General features: G+C 40.5%; 1 protein-coding gene across 2 annotated transcripts in view; it reads left to right on the top strand.

Moving 5' to 3' along the window:
- HS3ST5 (heparan sulfate-glucosamine 3-sulfotransferase 5) overlaps positions 1 to 21,877 on the top strand; it is a 149,215-nt gene that overhangs the window by 118,549 nt on the left and 8,789 nt on the right. For both annotated transcript variants that reach the window (XM_019537937.1, XM_019537938.1), the window contains exon 2: positions 19,330 to 19,468. In XM_019537937.1, coding sequence (XP_019393482.1) covers positions 19,362 to 19,468 — 107 coding nt within the window. In that variant the 5' untranslated portion in view covers positions 19,330 to 19,361. The remainder of the gene's footprint in view (positions 1 to 19,329; positions 19,469 to 21,877) is intronic.

The following is a 21,877-nucleotide window of genomic DNA, read 5'->3' as shown; positions in this document are numbered from 1 at the left end:
CATTATAGTAGGCACTGTGTAAATAAATGCCATGGTCGGCCCCTGGGCCAGAGAGGTCCCATTCAAAGATTTAAAGAGTGTGGAACAAGTGGGGAAAGAGAAAAATAGGTAGAGGGAAGGGCAACAACAGGACAAAGTAACAATAGAGGCATGTGTATTTGTGTAAGAGTGTGCTGTTTGCCATGGCAAAATGATCCAGGCATGATTTATCCATACACCCAGAAAAAAAATTGTGATGGAAAACAATAAACAGTTACAGTTTGAAGGGAGAAGTGAGGAAAGGAACATTGTCAAGGCCTCAAAGATTAAGACAATTTAGAGATGCGCAGTCATAGAGGACAGGCAAAATGTGACTTAGAAAGAAATAACTCATGACCCATCCTAAATATTAACAAAGCTATCTCAGGTACCCTTGTGAATCTAGCTTCCTTATTCTATGCTGTGAGTTATCACTTGGCAGAAAATGAGTCCTGCTGTGGAAATATTTGGTAAATTACTCACCAGAATAGATGGCAGGACTGTTACCCATTTTATGCACTGATCTGAGAGTCTGCTCAGGGGAGATATCGAAGATAATCCTACTATGAAGAAGGTATAACTCTTTCTACTGTCTTCTAGTCCAGCAATGCTTTTCAACATTTTATAACTTTGAAGATGTGACTAATACCTCAAAAGAAGATTAAACTTCAGACATGCTTAAAGTTAGGTGTATGCTTATACTTTAAGGATGTATATGGTGCGTATATATATTTAATGTATATATGTGTTCTGCTCATACTGCTCCATGAAGGCTTAAACCAAAATCAAATATGTCAGCCCTGACTATTCCCATATTTCCCAGGAGTACTGCAGAGCGGGACACGGAAGAGACCTGAATGAAGTGAGTGGGTCACATGGACAGTTTCACAGGTGTCAGGCCCAGGTCACTGGGCTCTTTCCTGCAGGATGAAGGATGAAGCTGAGCTAGGGCCCAACTGCACCATGTCAGCCTATTATTTTAGATGTAAAACTACAAGTGCATTTTTTTAAACTAGAAATCCCCTGCAGCCACTGATAACTAGCAATTACTTCAGTATCAGTGACAAAGCAGTGTAAGGGACAGGAGGGGGAAACACAAGCACAGTGAAAGAGTAACAAGAAAGGAAGTCAACCAGAATAAACAAGATTTTCTCAAGAATATATTTCATGTATTGGAGTGGGGAAATGATTAGTTGTCTCTTTCACACTCATTAATGTGAAGTAATTGGGACACAATTCCATTCAGATACCACTGGGATTGGACTGCTTTGAGTGCAATTGGTTCAAAAACTACCTTCAGGGAGACTAACTTAAAGTATTTAAGCTGGGGCGGACAATTATTTTGGACAGAGGGCCACTTATTGAGTTTTGGTAAGCCATCAAGGGCCACATGACAGGCAGCCGGGGCAGATAAATATTAATTTTCTAAATCTGGGGGGGCCCCGTGGGCCAGATAGAATGGCCTGGGGCCCACGGGACGCATTTTGCCCACCCCTGATTTAAGAGAAGAGACTGTTCTGAACTCAGCCAGCATAGCACATCATTCACTGAGGCTTTAATGGCAATTTTGTGTCATGGAAAAAGCAATTGAACTCTCCCTCCCCCTTTAAAATGTAGAAATATTTCTTATATAAACTTTAGTTTCATACTCCAATGAAACAGTAGGATTGAAAGAGTAATTAGGGTATCAGGTCAAATTGAAATTCAGTTCACATCTCAGGCCTTAACACGTCATACTATCAAATGAGGGAGCAGAACAGAAGAAAAATTAACTGGTTTCTTTTAAGTTTAGTAATAGTAAATGCAAAGTTAATATCATCCAGCAGACATGGTGCCAGAGGACAACTCAAGCTAACGAAATAATGGGAACTGTGATAAATAATTTATGCACAATATCAAAAACTGAACAAGATAAAGAAATGGAAAACCCGTTTGAAAATTTGGAAATTGCTCAAAGCTGTTCCTATGGTGATTCCCAGGAGGATGAGCAGAGATCTGTAATAAATTCTGCAACTGTATATAGTTCACACCCTTTCCCCCCCTTTTTTATTTTTAGCACTCATAGTTTATTGATGAATAAAAGACCAAAGAGTGAAACAATCCTAGTAGCCACTTGAAATAAGCATATATGCTAGTGATTTTCTTTCCACTTAATCTGTTTATATATGGTGTCTATTCCTCTCTCAGTGTGCACATAACATTTCCCATGAAACCTTCCAGGCTGAGATGGGAACAGACCCAGAAACCTCAGTGCTCACAGCCACATACTTCCTTATATTTATATTTTTATTACAGCGATAATACTGCCAAATTATAATACAACCCAAGCCATCCCTTTATGATCTTTTATTAAAGGCAGTCTGCTGCTGTTCTTGGTTAAAATTCAAATTTGATTTGTTCTGGATTTTCTGAATAATAGCAGAGCAAACTGACAGCAAACTAGTGGAATCGTTCCGAAGGTAGTTGCATGGTTTTGAACGAATTACACATCTCAAAATGAAAGTATAGTTTTCCCTGTCACAGCCATTTAAAGAAAATGTTAAATTAACCAAACATAAACATAAAAAGCTGTACATAACAAGGTGTGCCCTGTATTGTTTTGCATAGCCTATTACCAAACCTGAGAACACATGTTTTGAAAAGACATGGTACTCAAAGATTTCTTTATCCTTGGCTATGGATGCTTTATTGTCATCTAATTTGTAACTAGTGAAAGAATATATTTCTTCACCAAGCACAATGCAAGATATGCTGTAGATCAAATTAGTAGTGAAGATTTTAATTTATCTGGATGCAGAATAACAGTTTGCCCTGTTTACCCATTTTTCCATGTGCAGCTATTTCTTTTCATGGAGATTTCTCAGAGAATATTTTCAACTCATCTAGAAATGTAAGCCCATATCCCTTTAGCCAGTTCTTTGCCTCCCATTCTCTGTACCCACCTTCGATAACTAAATTCAGTGAATAACGGCACTTCAACTATGCTCAGGGGATTTGTGTAACTGCCATGTTCTGTGAAATGCCGTTACATGTCATAATGAAACATTTTGACTTTTCCAAGATTTTTTCCAGTTGAAAATTTTTGCCCAATTTGACTCGACTTCACAAATAGTTCCAGAGGGCAAATAAATTATTCATCTAAAAATAAAATCTCTCAGCTCTGTTTACAACAGCTATATAGATCCTGTGGCCCAAACTCTCACAGAGTAGGACAATGTAGATGGAAGCTATCCCCTCTATGAGGAGTAGAAGCAGCTGCAAAACATTGTTTGCTGCTCTGTAATCTGCCAGTAGGTTGAAGAGAGGATTTCCTCTCATCTCCATTGTGAGTGCCTTCCTGCTTATCTGAGCTTATTGAAGAAGGTTCTGCTCTTAGTTCTTTAATTTTCCACTGTTGTCAATTGATGAAGAAATTATTCACCAATAATTTTATAAGTTATTCTGCTGGCTGTATTGATGATTGAATGATATCAACCAAATAAAATATTCATTAATCTTTTCCCCATCAATGAGCAAACCCCTTAATTATTATTGTAATTATTATTATCATGATCATCATCATCGTTCTTGTAGTTGTTGTTAAACAGTCTATCAAAACGTGTATGAGATACTGATCACCCTGAAAGTTCAGCTATGTAGGACCCTACATTTTCACAGAGAAACTGGATTTGGTCCTATGTAATAATTTCAGTATTGTGCCCTTACTCCATATATATACTTAAAAGGTTCCACTTAGCTGTTAGGATTAGGATCAGATAAAAAAATGTTTGCTCACTATTCAAATAAAAATACTTATAAACTGTTTATCTATTTTTGTATTAACTCCTATTTCCATTTTAACAATTAATCAACCCAACTTCCTTTCTCAGAGCAAGTAATATAGATCAAATGACTAGATTCTTCACCAGCAAATAAATGTGAATTTACACAGGTTACATTCATGCTTTCCTTGCACAAAAAAATCAGGATGCAGCCAACCCATAATCCCAGAAGGTGCTAGGATGCGAGTTGTATAATGTACAAGAGTGCTAGGAACAGACAGAGCCAAATCAGTCACATCCACTGCAAACATAGGCTACATGACTCAGAGGTTATTTCAAGTTCCTGGATAAACTACATGGCTGCCTCCACATGATTGTGGACGTTTGTTTCCCCAGGGACAAAAAACAGTGTGGCGGGCCAGTAGGGGGTGCTCCTGCATTGAGCCACCCACCTCACTGTGCCCAAACACCTTCCAGGCACTGAGTACCTCCCTGGAGGCACCTCACGCCTGACCAACCCCCTTCCTGGAGCACACCCGCTAGCCTGGGGTAAAAACTGCCACCACCCAGGGCTGGGCTTTATTCTGGCTCTGTGCACTCTGAGAAACACAGGCCTAGTAGCCCTCGAGGGTACTTGACTTACTTCAAGCACTTGGGGGTGCTTTCCTCAGTCGGAAGCACAAGTAGTGGTCTCCCTTAGTCAGCCGAACCAAGGGGACCCCAAAGCATAATATAGATCCACACCAAATAAATCTCCCACGCTAGGTACAAAGGAGAACTTTATGGGTTACAAGGGGTAGGGTTGCAATAGGGTACAGGATAGAGCAATATCAGAGAAATTCCATAGAGCAAACTGGCATGGCTGGGTAGCCTTTGATCAATCTGAGTTACTGCAAGCTATATATCTAGTTAGATCTCAGGTAGCTTACTCACAAGTATCATCCAGAGGCAGGTGGAGATTCCCTCCAGAGGCAGGCAGTTCCTTGATCATGAGTTCTGAGAGAGAGAGAATTTCAGATGGTCCAGATCTTCTCTCTCTCGGAGTCTTCCTCACGCCAGTCACGTAGGCAGAGGGAACAGGTTTCCCCCCTCCCTCAGGAAAGTATCCAGCTCAGGTTACCTAAAGAGATAGGGTAAGGTGTGTACCCTCTGCAGGGCCCATCCTAACCAAATTGTCACAGAGCAGAGTTTTTGGGGAGAAACAGAGGTGGCCTTCTGCCACAAGCAGCACCACACCTTGTGCCACTGCTGCTTGTCCCCAGGGAACGCCTGTGCCATGTGCCCTCTGATGCATGCCAGGTTACCCCAGATGGGTTAGGGGAGGCTGGGGCCAGCACCTGTCCTAGCACCATCAGCCTTACTTGGGATCCTCTCAGGGAGCTGCAGCCATAGTGGTCTTGCCACTTGGAGCCTGGCCAGCAGCTGGAGTGTGGTTCTGGCCAGCCAGGCTCCAGTTTTGGGTGATGCATGTTGTGCCGCCTTTTTTTTTTTTGCACAGGTTTTTTTTGACCCTGGGATCTCCCATGGTCAATGCCCACCCCTCCCACCCCCCCACACACACACTCTGCTACCTTGCAGCGTGGAGAACACCTGAATGTGTGGTATATGGTGCCATAGATGGGTCTGTGGTGCCAAATACTACATAGCCACACTCACCTGGACACAGCCTGTGAATTTTCCTGCCTGACCAATTGTGTCTGATGAGCATCTAGTGTGATATCAGAAGTCAAGTATACCTCATAGCATGTGCTGGCATTTCCTAGAAAAGTGCTGCTGAATCATTTGTGGTGACTCTTTCAAGAAAGGGGCTGATGAGACAAATTAAAGAAAAAATTATATATAACAAATATCTGGATAAATCCAGTAGTCTTGCAAACCAAAAGCTGACAATGATCCAGATTCTCTTAGATTCACTAGTGTATACTGGAAATAATTTCATCAAACTGGAACTCTACTAGTGTGAATCATCAGTGAGAGAAGAATCGGATCCAATAAATTTAAGCAAAAGTGGTAAGACAGGAAAAGGACATCTTCTTTCTGTAAGGAAACGCCTCTAATAGTTTTCTAAGAGTAGCTTCCAGTATCACAGCTGATCAGAAGCAGCAGCACTTACCTGTCTGGCATCCCTTCTAATAAAAGCTGCCTCACCTATTGGTTTGCTATTTGATTTAACAAAAACTGGGGAGCCAATGTCTTTCTCTTCCAAGCTGGAAACATGTGAGAGCAAGAATACAGCTCCAAGGCTACATTAACTTCAGCAGCCTGCACTCCCCCAGTGGGAAGAAGATGAATTGATCATGAATGGGAAGCAGGACTGCTGAGGAAGTAGAAAGCTCATCTGTAAGAGCTTTCAGGCACCATGCTGTTTTGCAACACCTGGCTGCTACAGGCATGAGCTTTCTTCCCTTCCCCCCTCCCCCCACCCATATAGAGGAACTGAGAGCTGTCACCTGAATAGTCTAGCCTAACACAGAAGTGCATTCTTGGCCTTTAAAGTATATATGCTACAGAAAATCCCAGCTCTGAGTCTCCGACAAAGCTCTTAATAGATCAACTTCTGTTTTGGAGGCACTGATAGTAACGCTATAGTTTTCAGTTCAAATCCCTCAGTTCTCTGGAAAAAGAGTGTGGTCATGGATGACAAGGGTACATATGAACAATCCTCTGTAAACAAAGACTCAACTAAAGCCTGTAAGGACAGGATTGAAGCTGTCCATCCCAGCACAATCCCCATGGGAAATGTGGCATTCAAAACAGACTCTGAATACGTCTCATGCATTGCACTGCTGAGCACTGCAGCACCTAACTTTTAGGCAACTAGTAGAATCTATATCCATGACTTGGGTATTTAGGTTCCTTTTACAATGCATGGGGACAATCTGGTATCTCAGAATGGGATTTATAAAATCAGTGGGCTGAGGAGGAAACCACTTAAGCTTGCCCATAGGAGATGTTGAGCAGATTCAACCCCTACCTCCCTCAGGGACAGAGATGCTCTACACTGCTCAGGATTCATAACCCTGAACCCTACTGCATCAACTTTTTCTCACAAAAGACAATCAGAGGAGAAGCCCTCCAGAAAAGGACAATTTTTTTGTGATTTTCCAGTTGGTCTACTAAAAGGTATCATTTGAAACAAGAGTTCTAGTTTTTTTCTGTGTCTTTAATCTAACAGGCCATTTCTGACAGAACGCAAAACAACTTTGGTTACCTTCTCTTTCAGAAGGCATTTAAATGACCATCTCCCAGGTAAATGCTGTTTCCACCACACCTCCGCATATTTTAACACAGGGAGCTTGCATTTCCTCCTCTTGAAGCTATTCTGTTTTTCATTTCTTTAATTAATTTTCATTGGGACAAACAGAGGAAGAGAATATGACTACATCGTAGTGATAAAGCACCTCCCAGGGAAAGGATAGACCTGGATTCAGTTGTTGGAACAAGAGAGAAAGAGAACAAGCAGGAAGGGAGCAAAAGGCTCTAGTTCAGTGATGAAGGTATTCACCTGGAAAGGAGACTCCTGGATTCTGATTCCTGCTTCCAAGATTATTTCCATTTTTTTGCAATGGCTGTAAAATCTAAAATGCATAAACCTAGGAGTCTTTGATTCATAGTTATGTTATTTCCTTTGATTTGCTCATTATTTGATTCTTCATGAGGGAAAAACATAATTAAGTTTAGAGACATGGTCATCTTGCTAATATTTGTCTAGGAAAAGAAAAGTGAGCAAGCCAATTCATTGTGGGCAGATAAATCATATTTGTCAGAATCATGCCTTCATTTTTGCTTATTTTTTCTGGAGAATGTTTAAATGCACTGTAGGAGCATTAAGAGTTTTAGATCAAAAGACTGAATGTAGGTTAAAACAGAGTCTACATTTTATACCCAGCCTGTCTTGCATAAATATGAAAGATGCCTCTCTCTTAATATCCAGAACCCCACTGAGCTAGGTGCTGTATAAACATGAACAAAAGACATTCCATGTCCCAAAGATCTTACAATTTAGGTTGGGGGGGGGGGGGGAAGCAGCAGATGGTTACAAAGAGACAGATGGTATGGTCAGGAGGACAATGAGACTATATTGATCAATACAATAAATAGTGGTATGAGCAAAACATCAGTTTAAATGGTATCACATTTTTGTGGCATCATAGCTAAGATGAGCCTTAAAGAAGATACTTTTAAGGAGGACAATATGGATGTTTCAGGGGAGTTGCTCCCACGTGTGAGATGAGAAACATAGAATCATAGAAAAGTAGGGCTGTAAGGGACCTCAGGAGGTCATCTAGTCCAACTCCCAACTGTGCAGTAGTGTCACATCACAGTTGCTGCCACGTGATTCTACTGTCCAGTCAGCTTTTCATGTAGACACGGCTCCTGTGTATGTATATTATATACACACACATACATAATGTATGTATGTATGTATATATTCATATATATCATATGTATACACTATAATATGCATGTATGATATTAAACCATATGCTGGAATATTTTACTCCTAATAAAGCAGGCATAGGGCAAATCTAGTTATGTATTTTAACTGTAAGAGCAGTGTACCAGCAAACCATATTTGCAGCAAGAATAGCTCTTTCCTGTCGGTTTCTCCATCAGTGCTTTTATCTGTTGTTAATATTTAGAATTCTAGTCAAAGCTATGCTATGTTTTTAGGTAAAGTGGGCTTCCCTTTCTGCATAATAGTTAAGAGAGTAGCAATCTTAAATTTTCTGCCAAGGTGTTAGTAATGGAAAACCATCTAAGAGTCAGCCAAAAAAGTCTTATTTCAGTTATTCAGCATTATTCAGAGAAATGCAGCTCTTGCAAGGAAAAAAATCTTAAAGCAGTTGTCTGTGTACATTGTTCAAAGCAATGGAAGAAGTGCTTAAGTACAAGTCTGTCAAACATTGCCAATTAGAAGATGTTCTGCCACCTAAGAAACACTGACTAAACCTTAGGCCTTGAGTCACTGCTGTTGAGTTCAGTGAGACTATTCATGCATAGAGTACTATGCAGCATCAGAAGGATAGTTGGAGGTCTACAATGTTTGCCTCTATCCAAGTAACTGTAACCCATAGAGTTAAATTCAAATCTACAAATTGCTTGGGATTTCTCTTCCTATTTTCCTTGAGATAATGTTCCTTTCTCTACCTCTTATACTGCTCTCAGTCTTCCTCTTTCATTATAAATTCACCATATTTTGCTTTTCTGTCACAGTATCTCTTTCTGGTTGCTGTTTTTGATCACAGTTATGGCAAAGGTAGGTAGCAGAAATGACATTTTTACTTTATTTTGAAGGCCATGAAATTCATTCTTGTGTTAAATTGTTCCATTTAAGCACTTCAAAGTCATTCATCTCAGGAGGATCAACTTCAGAGCTTCTGAAGAATGTAACAGCCAAAGAAGATTGCCCTCACGGAGACAGGCAGAGCAGACCCCGTAATAGGGCAGACAAATTTAGCAAAAGATAATGTGATGGCAGTTTTTAAAGGTGTTTTCCTCTTCTTATCGCCAACATGGACATCTTGCCCATATTTATTTAGGTCAACCATCTTTCATCCAGATGCAAAAGGTGGCCAAGCTGATCATGGCAGTTGGGAGATGAGAGGTAAAGGAAATATAGAGGTGTTCATGTGCCTATATCCTGCTGTATTTAGATTATGACAACCTAATAGCTCTATGTAGATATTTAATAAGGCTGAACAGAAAATTGAGTCTTCTGGGTCTCCAAATGTAGTTGGTATGGGGTCTTAGATCATGCCATTTGAAGTAATATGCTCTATATATAGTCAGATTCTCTTCCTCTCTCTGTCTCAATGAAAATTAATTAAAGAAATGAAAAACAGAATAGCTTCAAGAGGAGGAAATGCAAGCTCCCTGTGTTAAAATACACTGAGGTGTGGTGGTAACAGCATTTACCTGGGAGATGCTCATTTAAATGCCTTCTGAAAGAGAAGGTAACCAAAGTTGTGTTTTGAGTGCTCTCAGAAATGGCCTGTTAGGTTAAAGGAGGGCTTCTCCTCTGATTGTCTTTTGTGAGAAAAAGCTGGTGCTGTAGGGTTCAGGGTTATAACTCCTGAACAGAGTAGAACATGTCTGTCCCTGAGGGAGGTAGGGGTTGAGTCTCCTCAGCATTTCCTGTGGAGAAGCTTAGGTTGTTTCTTCCTCAGCCTACTGATTTTATGAATCCCATTCTGAGATACCAGACTGTCCCCATGCATTGTAAAGGGAACCTAGATACCTAAGTCACAGCTATAGATTCCACTAGTTGCCTAAAAGTTAGGTGCTGCAGTGCTCAGCAGTGCAATGCATGGGACGTATTCAGAGTCTGTTTTGAATGCCACATCTCCCATGGGGATTGTGCTGGGATGGACAGCCTCATGATAGGCACGAGGTACAACTCACACAAGATTTTTTTTAGCACTTCTAGAGCTTCCTGAAGTTGTAGTGTGCTAATGTCTCTGAAGGGGAGAGGTGTGTCTTCTGACCTAGTGTCCATGTATTGCTGCTGCTATGTGTAGATGGCATTCCAGATTCAGTTAATTTGAGGAGGGAAAGTATCTTGACAGCTCCTTATGGAAAAAAGAGTTGACTTCGGAAACAATGGATAGGCAATCCAAATTACAATATCTGCAATGGCAAAAGAAAATTTTTTTTTGGCCTCAGCCACAACTCGGGGGTGAGAGTCTTGTGTTGGAGTTTATCTATGCCCATTATTGTTTTCTGTCAGATTTGCTCAAATCTTTCTATATCAGTGGTTCCCAACCTTTTTTTCTGTACCCCACTGCTGGGAGTGGAGTGCAGCAGCGGCAGCAGTGGCCTGGAGCCAGGGGAGGTCCCAGCATGTGGCACAGCTCATCTTTTCTGTGCAGCGCCACAAGCATTGCCCCTACGACCCTCATTTGGGTTGTGAGCCAGGACTGGGAACCTCTGGTCTATATCCATTATTGTCTTCTGTCAGATTCGCTCAAATTCTCTTCCGCACTTTTTCATTCAGTATGGAGCATAAAAAAGACAAGAGTCATAGGGACAAATCTAGATTACTGGGGTATTCAGCTCTGGGTTTACTGGGATGGATAACAAAACCAGAACTTGGTGCCTGCTGTCTGCTCTCTGATTCCTGAATTTTCATCTCACTTTTGGAGGAGGTAATGCTAAAAGATAAAGTTGTTGTTCTCAAATTTACTGTGTCTCCTAGCTGGCCAAGAAGCCAGTCCAGTCTAATCTAGTCTTTGACCATTAGTCTTCAAATCCAATATGTAAGATGGCTTATAGAAAGCCTTGACAAGAAGTTTTGAGCTATTATAGCCAACGTGTCATCATTGCGAGTGTTGAAGACCTCTGGAATCTTGGAGATGGTGATACTGCATCAGTTAGGAGTTTTGTTAGCTCTTCGGAGCTTTTATTGTCTTGGAGTCTGTAGAAAAGTTGTCTATGCTAGTTTTCTGTTGATATACAACAACAGTATAAGCACTGGAAGTATGCTTTTCCGTGTATTTGATACTGGAGGGAGTAGAATGGCCAGTCTGCCCTTAGTTTTTGTGTTCTGTTTTTATAATATGCAGAATAGCTTGAATGGGGTCAAGGAAAGACCACGCTGGGCCTGCAATGTCACCTAATGTTTTTATTTTGTTAGCATGGGCCTTGTCATCAGTTTGCTCATGAATGGTAGAGCATTTGATGATTACTGATACTGCATTAAGCAGCTTGAGTTTCATGTTTGAAGTATAGGATATTGGCATTTGGTACATCCAAGTGCAAGGACCCTGAACGTCTCCTCCTGTCAGGTCAAGATGGTATGGATGTTTTCATAAGTTTTAACCAATTGCTTTTTTTTTCTTATTTCTCCATCTCTACCATCAATTTTCTTCATCTTCACCAGTCTTTCTGAAGCTGACAAATTCCCTTCCAGTGCACTCACCATGAAATTGTGGCCTGTTCTGTACTCATTTCCTTCTTCCCCATCTTGAAGTCTTGTGTTGGGAAGTTAACTCACCTTATTCAGCAGTACCTATCCAAAAGTACATGCATGGAGACATGGGTAGATCTAGGATTTTGAAATGGTAGATGTGTCACACCATCTGGACTCATTACATATAGCACAACACATATTTTTCTCCAGTTAAGGAGAAACTAGATGTTTTATTAATATGTAGGGTGCTAGCACTATATTATTCAGTTTAAGATCAAAGCAAAAACAAGTATAACTATTGGTAGATTATATTAATCTATATATATATATTATATTAATTGCTAGATTATAGCTAAAGTTTGAAAAAAGCACAACAAACCAGGCAAAAAATAGTCAAAATAGTCAAAGGATATTGGGTTATGAGCAGAGATCCTGGTTTTCCCTGATAAAAAAAATCTGATAAAAAAATCTCAAATTCTCTGATAAAAACCTCAAAATCCATTATTAAAATGAAAGGCTCCTCATTCCCCCTGACAGCCCCCCTGGCAGTGCTGGTGCCCATCACTCTCCCTTCTATAGCCCCCTAGCCTTGCTGGTGCCCCTCACCGCCACCCACAGCCCTCTGCCCTCCCAGCCCTGCCAGACAGGGCCCCCAGCTGCCAGGGCTATGGGACCAGGAAACTGGGCTTGCAGCCCCTGGCAAGAGGTGGCAGCTGCTGTAGCAGAGTAGAGCCCAGCTCCCTTCCACCGCCCTCCCCTTAACTGATTTAGGTCAAACCGGTTTATGCAATGTCTGTCCCAGACCCCTTGATGGTTTAAGATAAACCAAACTCCCCAGCATATTCTCTGGTCTGGGCAGGGCTCCCTGGCTGCAGCTCTGGCAGAGAATGCAGACTGCTCCCTTGCTTTCCCTTCCTGCTTTTCCTGCTAAGCAGGAATTCCCCCTACCCCTCTTCTCCCTTGCTGGAGCTCCAGCAGAGACTGCAGGCATCTGCCTGTCTTCTCCCTGCTAAGCAGGGATTTTTTCCCAAGCCCCCGCCTTACATCTTTCAGCATTAGCTAGCAGACCACATGCCAGCTGCAGTCCGTGCTGTGGGAGACAACAAAGGCAGACAGGCTTTTTGGAACTAATCAACAAGTAGCTGGTAATGTCCTTCCTTGGAAAAGCTGTTTAAGAAGATCTTGAACTAATGGAGAGAGGCTTTGTTTTCCTAATGGGTTGATAAACACTGAATTAGGGGTGATGGGCCACTTGCGGGGGGGGGAGGACAGACAGACATCAGAGCATCCTGCCAGGACCTGGCCATGCCCCCCTCAGCTCAGTACTGTGGAAGGGGAGTGAGGGCTGCTCTAGCACCCCCTGGCATCTAGCCTGAGCCACTGTAGGCATGCGCCTGAATTTTTTCAGTCCAGAGGGGATGTCTGTGGTTACAAACCAGTTCAACCTAGCCAGGTTACACTAACCTGCAAAGATTGAATCAATTCAGGCTGAGGCTTTTTGAATGTCTGTTCCTAGCCCTAACCGTAAGCCACAAAGTCAATTGACTGTCTTAGCAATGCCAAAATTGAAATGCCCTGCCCCTCCCAGGCAGTTGGTTTTAAACTTTGGGTAGAGCAAGAATCAAATGGGGGTAGAACTGCACCACTGTACTCCCCATTGCTCTGGATCCATCCCTGCACATAGAGAAAGAGAGAGAGAAATTAAACATTCTATGATATTTCCTTTAAAGCTTTTCCTGACATCGGAAATCTCAAATAAGGCATAATATAGTCAGTAATTCAAGTAGGGTATCATAAGTCTTCTGAAGCTTTTGGTTGAAGTCTTGATCTGCCTGAGGCTTAAGTAGACCCTCAGCATCTCTGACCTCTAACCTTAGCTATAGAAGAGAAAACAAAGAATGTAACTTAGGTAAGAGACTACAAACAGCATACACAGGCAACATGAAATATTTGCATGCAAAAACTGGAGAAGCAAAAGATTCATAATTGATTTATTCATGCTACAATACAACTGCAATAAAACTCTATCCCAACTATACAGTTGGTCCAATAAAAGACATCACTCTAAGAAATCCTTGCCTCTCATTCAATTTCTGGACCATCACAGCTACAACTTCACTCTTATGCTACCATAAAAAACTGCAAATACTTTGGTTACCAGATGTTTCAAATGCATATATGATTGATTTAATAATAGCCACTAAAATGTAAAAGAGGTTTGTGGGACACTGGAGATAAAATAATAGAAGCCAATACTTCATTAAATATTTAATAAATATGTAACTCATGGCAAGAGCCAGGTGTACAAACAGGTACCTTGTTGTCATAAAACTGGGAAAAGACAAAAAAGAATATAGCTGGCAGTATAATTTTCCTATCAACCAACTTCAAGGTTTCCTGTTTCTTAGAAGAGTGTTAGTAGTATGCAACAGGAGTTACTGATTCTGTCCCATCTTTTTCCTGATTTATACTATAATTTCATTATTTTTCTGTTCACTCTTTAGCATAATCTCTCTGACCCCTCAACATGTCATCACTCTCTGATGAAAAACATTGTTACCACACATGACTTGTGATAGTTCTCTCAGTATAATTCACTTTCTGTAGCAGTGCTGATGTAATTTCACTGCATGGGCATTGGGTGTTATAGAACTGATATGAAGTGAATGTCGCATCTCCTGCTTCCTGCTGGGCTGGGCTCCGTGCCAGGTCTTCTTACCTGCCACTCAGCACAAAGTGATATTTGTGCAGGCCAAGGGTGAGACAAGGACATAGCTACCAGCCTGGGCCATGCACACAAGCTGGAGATGTGGATTCTCTCCTTTACTAATCATCATGTAACTGTTCCCTGTAAATCCCAACTGTTTGAAGTGTGTGAATTTTACTCACAGTAAGCAGATAGCATGTTTATACTTATGGGGTACAAAAGAAAATTAAAAACAAAACAAAAAACCCAAAACACAACAGAAAGGCACTAAGGGCTTTGTTTCTGAGGTTCTCTTGTTATTGACTGCATTTAAACTATCAGCCTGTAGAAGTTCTGTCTTCAAAGTTTGTATACAGATATTTGTTAGTCAACAGATGACCCCTGCTGGTGTGCAAAAATCTGTGCTAGCAAATTTATAAATCAATGCAAAGAAAACCCCTTTGAATCAGCTTTTGCTAAATGCACCAAAAAGCCCCAATGACATGCCTGATCGATATAGATGCTGTAGATCTGGGTTGACGTAACATGCCACTGCTCCTGGTAGGGCGCTTTTTTCTTCCACATCTGTCAGCAACTTTTGCTCTATATAATGTTAAATAACCTTTCATTTCTATAAAGGATCTTCTCATTTAATATTGTGGAAACATATATTACTTGTTATGTCACAACTCTTTAATGAAAATTCCAGCAACTGCTTTTCTTATTAAATATTGATTAAATCTGTTGCTCTGTATATCTAGTCATATGTGTCCATCTATAACATAATAATATCATATTGGACATATATATATTAAGAACATAGTGAAGGGAAAGGGGTTATTTAAATGTTACTGAAAATGTTCTTCTTTATAATGTTTTTAGCTAAATTTCAGCCAAGCTCTACCACTGGATTGATTGCATAGTGTCTAACAATGTGGGTTTTTAAGTTTTTAAGCAACTTTAAGACCTCACAAGTTTTTGCAGGAGGAAGTTCCATACATATAGGCAAAGGCAAAGAAAGTTAGGATTAGCTGTTTGCTGCTTTCATGAGTCTCCTCCTAGTGGTCAATAATTGATGAAACAGTGATTACATTGTTTCAGTGTGGCTGTCATTGGGGTTTCAGCCACAGAGAAATTGTCTTTGGATAATTTCATAGACTTGGAGGGGTTTGAATAGAAAGGTGTTGCTTCATAATCCTCTGTGGTATAATCATCCAGAGACATTATTTATTCCTCTGTGTCATTCTCGTTTGAATTAATTACTTCCTTTTCTTCTTGGGAGTCCAGTAGAGTCACACCTTGCCAATTCCCAGTGCTTGGAACATCTCAATAATTTTTTGTGACTTGTTTTTGATATTTTTGAAGGTCTACTTATAATGTTGCTTTTAGTCTGGCTAATTAAATCTTTGTAGATATAATGTGTGTTTCCCTTTATAGTTTCACTTGTGCTAGATTTTAAAATGCTGAAAAAGTGTTTGGCTCAAGCCAGCCATCTTGGCAAGCAACAATACCTTTTTTCTCACTACTTGCTTGCTTTTAAATGTAGGGGCCTTCTCAGCTTTTCTGGTAAACATTATGCAGTTTCCACAGAGCCTTAAGATGTTCATTTCTTGATTTTTTTTTAAATTAAAAGCTGCTATTTTACACTAACCTTTCTGTGCAAAAGATTTTCACCTTAATTATTATGTTGGTTGTTTTTATGCAACAATATAACTGTAACTGGTTCTTGAATTCATTTCTTTGTTATGTAGGGCTATTTAAACATATTTTTTTCTTGTAGACTATTGAACTAGTCTTTATAAGATGCAATACTTCAGATAATAGAGTATTACTTCTGTAAACTTCAGTTCTCCACTGTGAAATCATGGCAGTAATATTTATTTATATTTCTATCATGCTGGCTTTCTAGTTAGCATAATTGTAATTTTTTTAATATTACTGAAACTAGGACCAGATACAAACCAGGACTGAGGTACATAAACGAGGACTTAGGCGGAAAGGCCACCATCCAAAATGATCATAAAAATACCCCTATCAGCTGTCACCTAACCTGTCATCACCCTTTCAGTCCCTGGCCCTCCCTGGCTATCTGTGGCCCTAACCCAGTGAACTATCTTCCAGCTCAGCTCCTGAGAGAGGGACTTGATTGGTTCAAGGGGAGACTGAGTGCACCCAAAGTGCCAAGCAGCAAAACAAATTCTCTTCAGGCTTTTTTGTCTTTAGCTGGAGTAAAAAAACTTCAGAGCAAGACTACCTTCTCCATTTAAAGGGCAAGCAGTCACTCTGTCCCCATCTAGTCTGCACAGCCCTGAGCACCCACAAAGGTAGCTCAGCCCCAGTCCACACAACCCCTGAGTACCCCGGTATACTTGGCTATGTCCTTGCTTCTGACTTGTCAGGTTCTTCAGCTTACCACCAGCTCTCAGTTTATTAGCCTGCTCTGTCCACTGTGTTGCTGATCTCCTTCAACTCCTCTGGACACTTCCTGGGCATCGCTGCCAGACCCACCTTGTTAACTTGTCAACAAAGCTATACAAATCCTTTATAGAGGGATGTACCTTCTGTCCCATAGGCCAGGTACCTCTGGCTTCAGTGTACCTTAACACTTTCTTTCCCTGTGTGCAAGTTAGTCAAGGAAACTGAAGCATGCTGTATTATTACAATTTGAACATATTTAAATAGAACTATTACAATACAACCCATAGTTCATCACAGCTCCTCACTCTTCCCAAGCACTTTATAGGAAGTCAAGATACATAACAGAGTTATAGATTCTTCTCTGGTGGGTAGGGACCAAAACCACACATTAGGAGTTAAACTCCTAAATATCTTTGTAAATCAGATCCAAGGGACTTTTAGATAGGTTTTGTGGCACCTGTCGTGGAGCTAAGTCCTCCTTTGAACCAGATTTGGAGAATTGGGCCAAATCTCCTCTGAATCGAATCAGCTACCAAAGCTTTGCACATCCCTACAGGACACACCAGAAAAAAACTGAACAGCAAAGACTGCTGTGCTAGGTTGTCCTCTCCCTCCCACATTTTTCTAAACTTCACATTAAGCAAAACAAAATAAGAAACAAAACTATTATTAATGCGTGCAAAAATATCAATTCTTATAACTTCAGAACTACTGAGCCAGTTTTCTTCAAATTTGGCTTGTTTCTTTAGTCCCCAAAAGATCTGCAAAATCAAATCAATACTATAAAAACCATGAAGAATGGTAAAATGATGGGGGGCTTATAAATGGATGAAATTTAAAAAATAAACGAACTCTGAGCCAAAGCCAACTAGAGAAATATTACCCACCCCCCTCCAAATTTGTTTATAATAGTCATGTACAAGTCATAAGAGGCATAGCAAGAGGAACTTCTTTTAAAAAAAAAACTGTTTTTTTAACTGGTCTTTAATGTTACTTTAATACTTTAATGAATGCTTGCACCCCCTTGTATATGGATACTCCCATGACTTGTGGAAAGGTTTAAATCAATCCCAATCCACAGGAGTCTACCTCATTTTCTTCCTGTTTTTTATGGCAAGCATGACTGTTGAAAGAATGAGACCCATGTGGAACTTATGTTCAAAAACCAGGTTATCCTTAATTTGATTCTCCTATGTCCTGAAGATCTTCATAGTCACAGAAACAACTAGACATAAACTTACCATAACTAACCCAGTGAAATCCGAGTAGCAATGTCAGAAAGAGCATTTGGACCATATTTTATTCTCTGAAGAAGTGGCTTGTACATGTTTTGAGTGGTAAAATTCAGAACCAATTACAGTAATATTAAAATGTTTTTTTATCTGCAGAACGCAGCAGTACAGAAATAAAAATTGAAAACCTATGGAAATTTTCTGTCATTATCATCATTTCTTGCTCCTTCCTCTTCCCCTAATTAAATAAGTTAATTAAAATAGTAATTAGTAGCAATATGTCCAGACATAGATACAATATCTGCATATTTTCCTCACTTCTAAATTGTTCAGATCATTGATATTAAGCTTCAGCTATGGACTGTGTGAACTGCTTACAATAAAAAATCCTTTGTTAGCATTTTTTGCATGACAGTGAAAGTCTAGGGAAAATAGAGTAATAATGAAAAGCAAAGAGGATGATTAGTTTTGTGGTTAAGGCACTAAATGGGTGCTCAGAAACCTCAGTTTAGTGCCTAGTTGCACTATAAATTTTCTCTGTGACCTTGGGCAAATCACTTAATCTCTCTGTGCTTCAGTTCCCCATTTAGTTTTCAAAAGGATAAATACTTCTTTGTCTGACTGTAAACTCCTCAGGGCAGGACTGCATCTTACTTTGTCATATCCTAGGGCAATGGATTCTGGGTTTGGAATGGGTATAATAATGCTACTGTCATGTAAATATATACATGAAAGAATATATATCTCATCCTCCCAGGCTAAACTAGCCATATGACTGTACAGGGAATCATTCTTATTAACCCCTACAGAAGCACCTTGGAGACCTCTATGAGAATTAGGGGCCCACTTTGTTCGGCTCTGGACAAACACGCAATGAGGGTGGAGTCAATGATGTTTTAAGTCCCTCAGTCCAATATTTAGGTACCACTGGCATTCAGAAATCCCCTGCCTAACTCTGAAGGCATTTCAAGTCCTGTGGCATCTAAGTTTCTGCTGCCAGATATATCCATAATCCCCTAAACCCTGACTGCACAGAGGAGCGCTTAGCACAGCACCTGTCTGTCACCTAAGCCCCATCCTATGGCAAGACTGTTATTCTACAAACTAACTACTTAGCTTAGTTTTATTATGACTAACAGAAGAAAAGCACCAAAAAGTTTTATCTAATACTGATGCATCTTGAAAAGAGTTTTGCAAATGTCACATAATAACTTGTAAGGATTGATTGACTGCTTGTTAAGAAACATTAGGCTATATATTGCTACTTGCTGATGAGTAGTTTGTGTGTTCTGGTCCCTGCAGACTGAAGAAGTCCTGAAGATTGATGGAGGGCCATGCTATTCAAACAGCAGGCGTTGCTGAGACAGAAGCTCTTTGTGCTAGGCAGCCTTGCTATTGGAAGTCTCCTATATCTAGTTGCCAGAGTTGGGAGCTTGGATAGGTAAGTAATTAAACCACCACATCCTGAGGTCACGCTCTTAATTATAAATTAATCTGGAGTTTTTTACTCCTTTCCATATGCTTAAAATATAATTGAGTAAAGGTCTTCAGTTCTTGTTCTTTCTGTTAATGTATAAAAAGATTGTCCATGCTAATATTGATTTTCATTGTTTCTTCCTCCTGTTTGGGCGGAGGGCACGGGAGAATGGAGAGAGTTGTGACTCATCCTAGTCAAAGTATTTCTTTCTGTCCATTTGTATGCTGTGTGCATTGGCACTTTTTTCCAGAGGAGGAATACAGCAGCATACAGTAAAAATATCATTAGAGTACCTCATATTTGTCTGTTCACATCTGTGTGTTGACCTCTCATCTCAGCAAAACAGTTATGATGTATTTATGTATCTTCTTTTCTAAATTTACGAGTGAGCAATTAATGTGCTACAGTGGTAGTTAAAATTATGTACGAGCCTGCAGAGTAGCTTGTCAAGTTTTGAATCCTATTGCACTTAAAAGATTGCTGCAGGGTTTGAGAATTTTAACTCTGTTAATTAGCCATGATTTTCTGGAGTCGAATGTACCAGACAAGGAGGCTGTCTCTGCAAGTGATTTCCTAGAGAGAGTGAAAAATCCACTGAGAGGAAATTAGAGAGCATTTGGCAATTTTGACCAGGCATACTCTTCAGAGGGGGATATAACAGACTATTGGGGATATAATAGTCCTCTCACTAACAGGTGTACTGTTTTTGACACCTCCAGAAAGATCCAGGATTGATTTATTAGATTCCACATGGTAAAAGACTTGACAAAACCATAATTGAAATTCAAGTTTGGGCTCCCTATAGGCTGAGTCCTCACTTTGAACAGACTGGGGCTTTTGTCTGGGTAAAACAGATCTTAAGTGGCAAATTGTGATATGATGTCATTCAAAATAGCCAATTAATGTAAAACTGCATACAAACTCCAGGCGACTATTGGCTAATATAATGACATTGGGCGCCTTTCTCTTTGATTCACTTCTGTCTGATTCTTGACTTCAGTAGCAGAGGAAGACAGTTTGTTTAACTAAAAGGAATCAGCACCTCATAGGCCTCTAAACTGGAATATTGGTGGCCAATTCCTGATGCTGCAGAGGGGGTTAAAATTGTACCTAAACAATTATGTGATTCTGCAGATGGGATAGAAAGCCTTCTTGACTCCTGTAGGAGTTCATCATATGGCCTGAGGCATGAAATTTAATTAACCTTATATCATTATCTGTGCTTGCACAGCTACAAATATTATCGATGGTCATAAAATTATCTAGCCACAATATTTAACTCACTGACCTCCTGCAGCACAGAATTCCACAGGTTCCATATATAATATTTATAATGACAGTAACATTTATCTTCATCTTCATCTCTTAAGCAATATGAAAAATACCACACTGCCTTTCTTTGGGCTTATAAAAAAACAAGAAAAAGAGACATGAATGAATTGGCTTTCTACATTTGTTAGGACACAATCCAAAACTCACTCAAGTCAGTAGAAAAAGATATCCATTGACTTCACTGGGCTTCATATTACAGCTGTAATCACTAAGGTTGGCATTCTGTTCTTTCCTGATTTTCCAAATGACCCTTTTTCTACTTCTACAGGGCACTGATGGCACTTACTTGCCCAAAAGAATACTATGTCACCCATTTTTAGCCTAAGTAACTGACTGAGGGCGCTTACACAAGTTACACTTTTAACTCAGTCTGAAAGTACTCTACAGCCATGACATAACACGCATAAATGGACATAATCTTTCTGGACTTTAGGAAGGTCTTCAACACTGTCTCTTATCCCATTCTCATTAAAAAACTGTGGGACTGTGGTGTCAACACCTACACAGTCAAATGGGTTGCCAACTGGCTGGAGGGCCGCACCCAGAGAGTGGTGGTGGATGGGTCATTATCAGCCTGGAAAGATGTGGGCAATGGGGTTCCCCGGGGCTCGGTCCTTGGGCCCGCACTGTTCAACATCTTTATCAGTGACTTGGACAAGGGGGTAAAAAAAACCCTGTTCAAATTTGCTGATGACACTAAGATGTGGGGGGATGTGGGCACGCTAGAAGGGAGCAATAGGCTGCAATCAGACCTAGACAGGTTACAGGGCTGGGCAGATGAGAATAGGATGGGATTCAACACTGACAAGTGCAAAGTGATGTACCTGGGGAGGAAGAACCAGCACCATACCTACAGGCTGAGGAACTCCCTTCTCATCAGTACAGAGGCCGAAAAGGATCTTGGAGTCATCACTGATGCCAAGATGAACATGGGCCGGCAGTGTGAGGATGCAGTCAGGAAGGCCAACCACACCTTGTCATGCATCCACAGATGCATCACAAGCAGTGCCAAGGAGGTGATCCTCCCCCTCTATGCGGCAC

The sequence above is a fragment of the Crocodylus porosus genome, unplaced genomic scaffold, assembly GCF_001723895.1.
Source record: "Crocodylus porosus isolate Cpor-Errol unplaced genomic scaffold, CroPor_comp1, whole genome shotgun sequence".
NCBI classification, from domain to species: domain Eukaryota; kingdom Metazoa; phylum Chordata; order Crocodylia; family Crocodylidae; genus Crocodylus; species Crocodylus porosus.
Note: the sequence above shows the minus strand (reverse complement) of the source record. Positions and strands in the feature narration are given on the sequence as shown.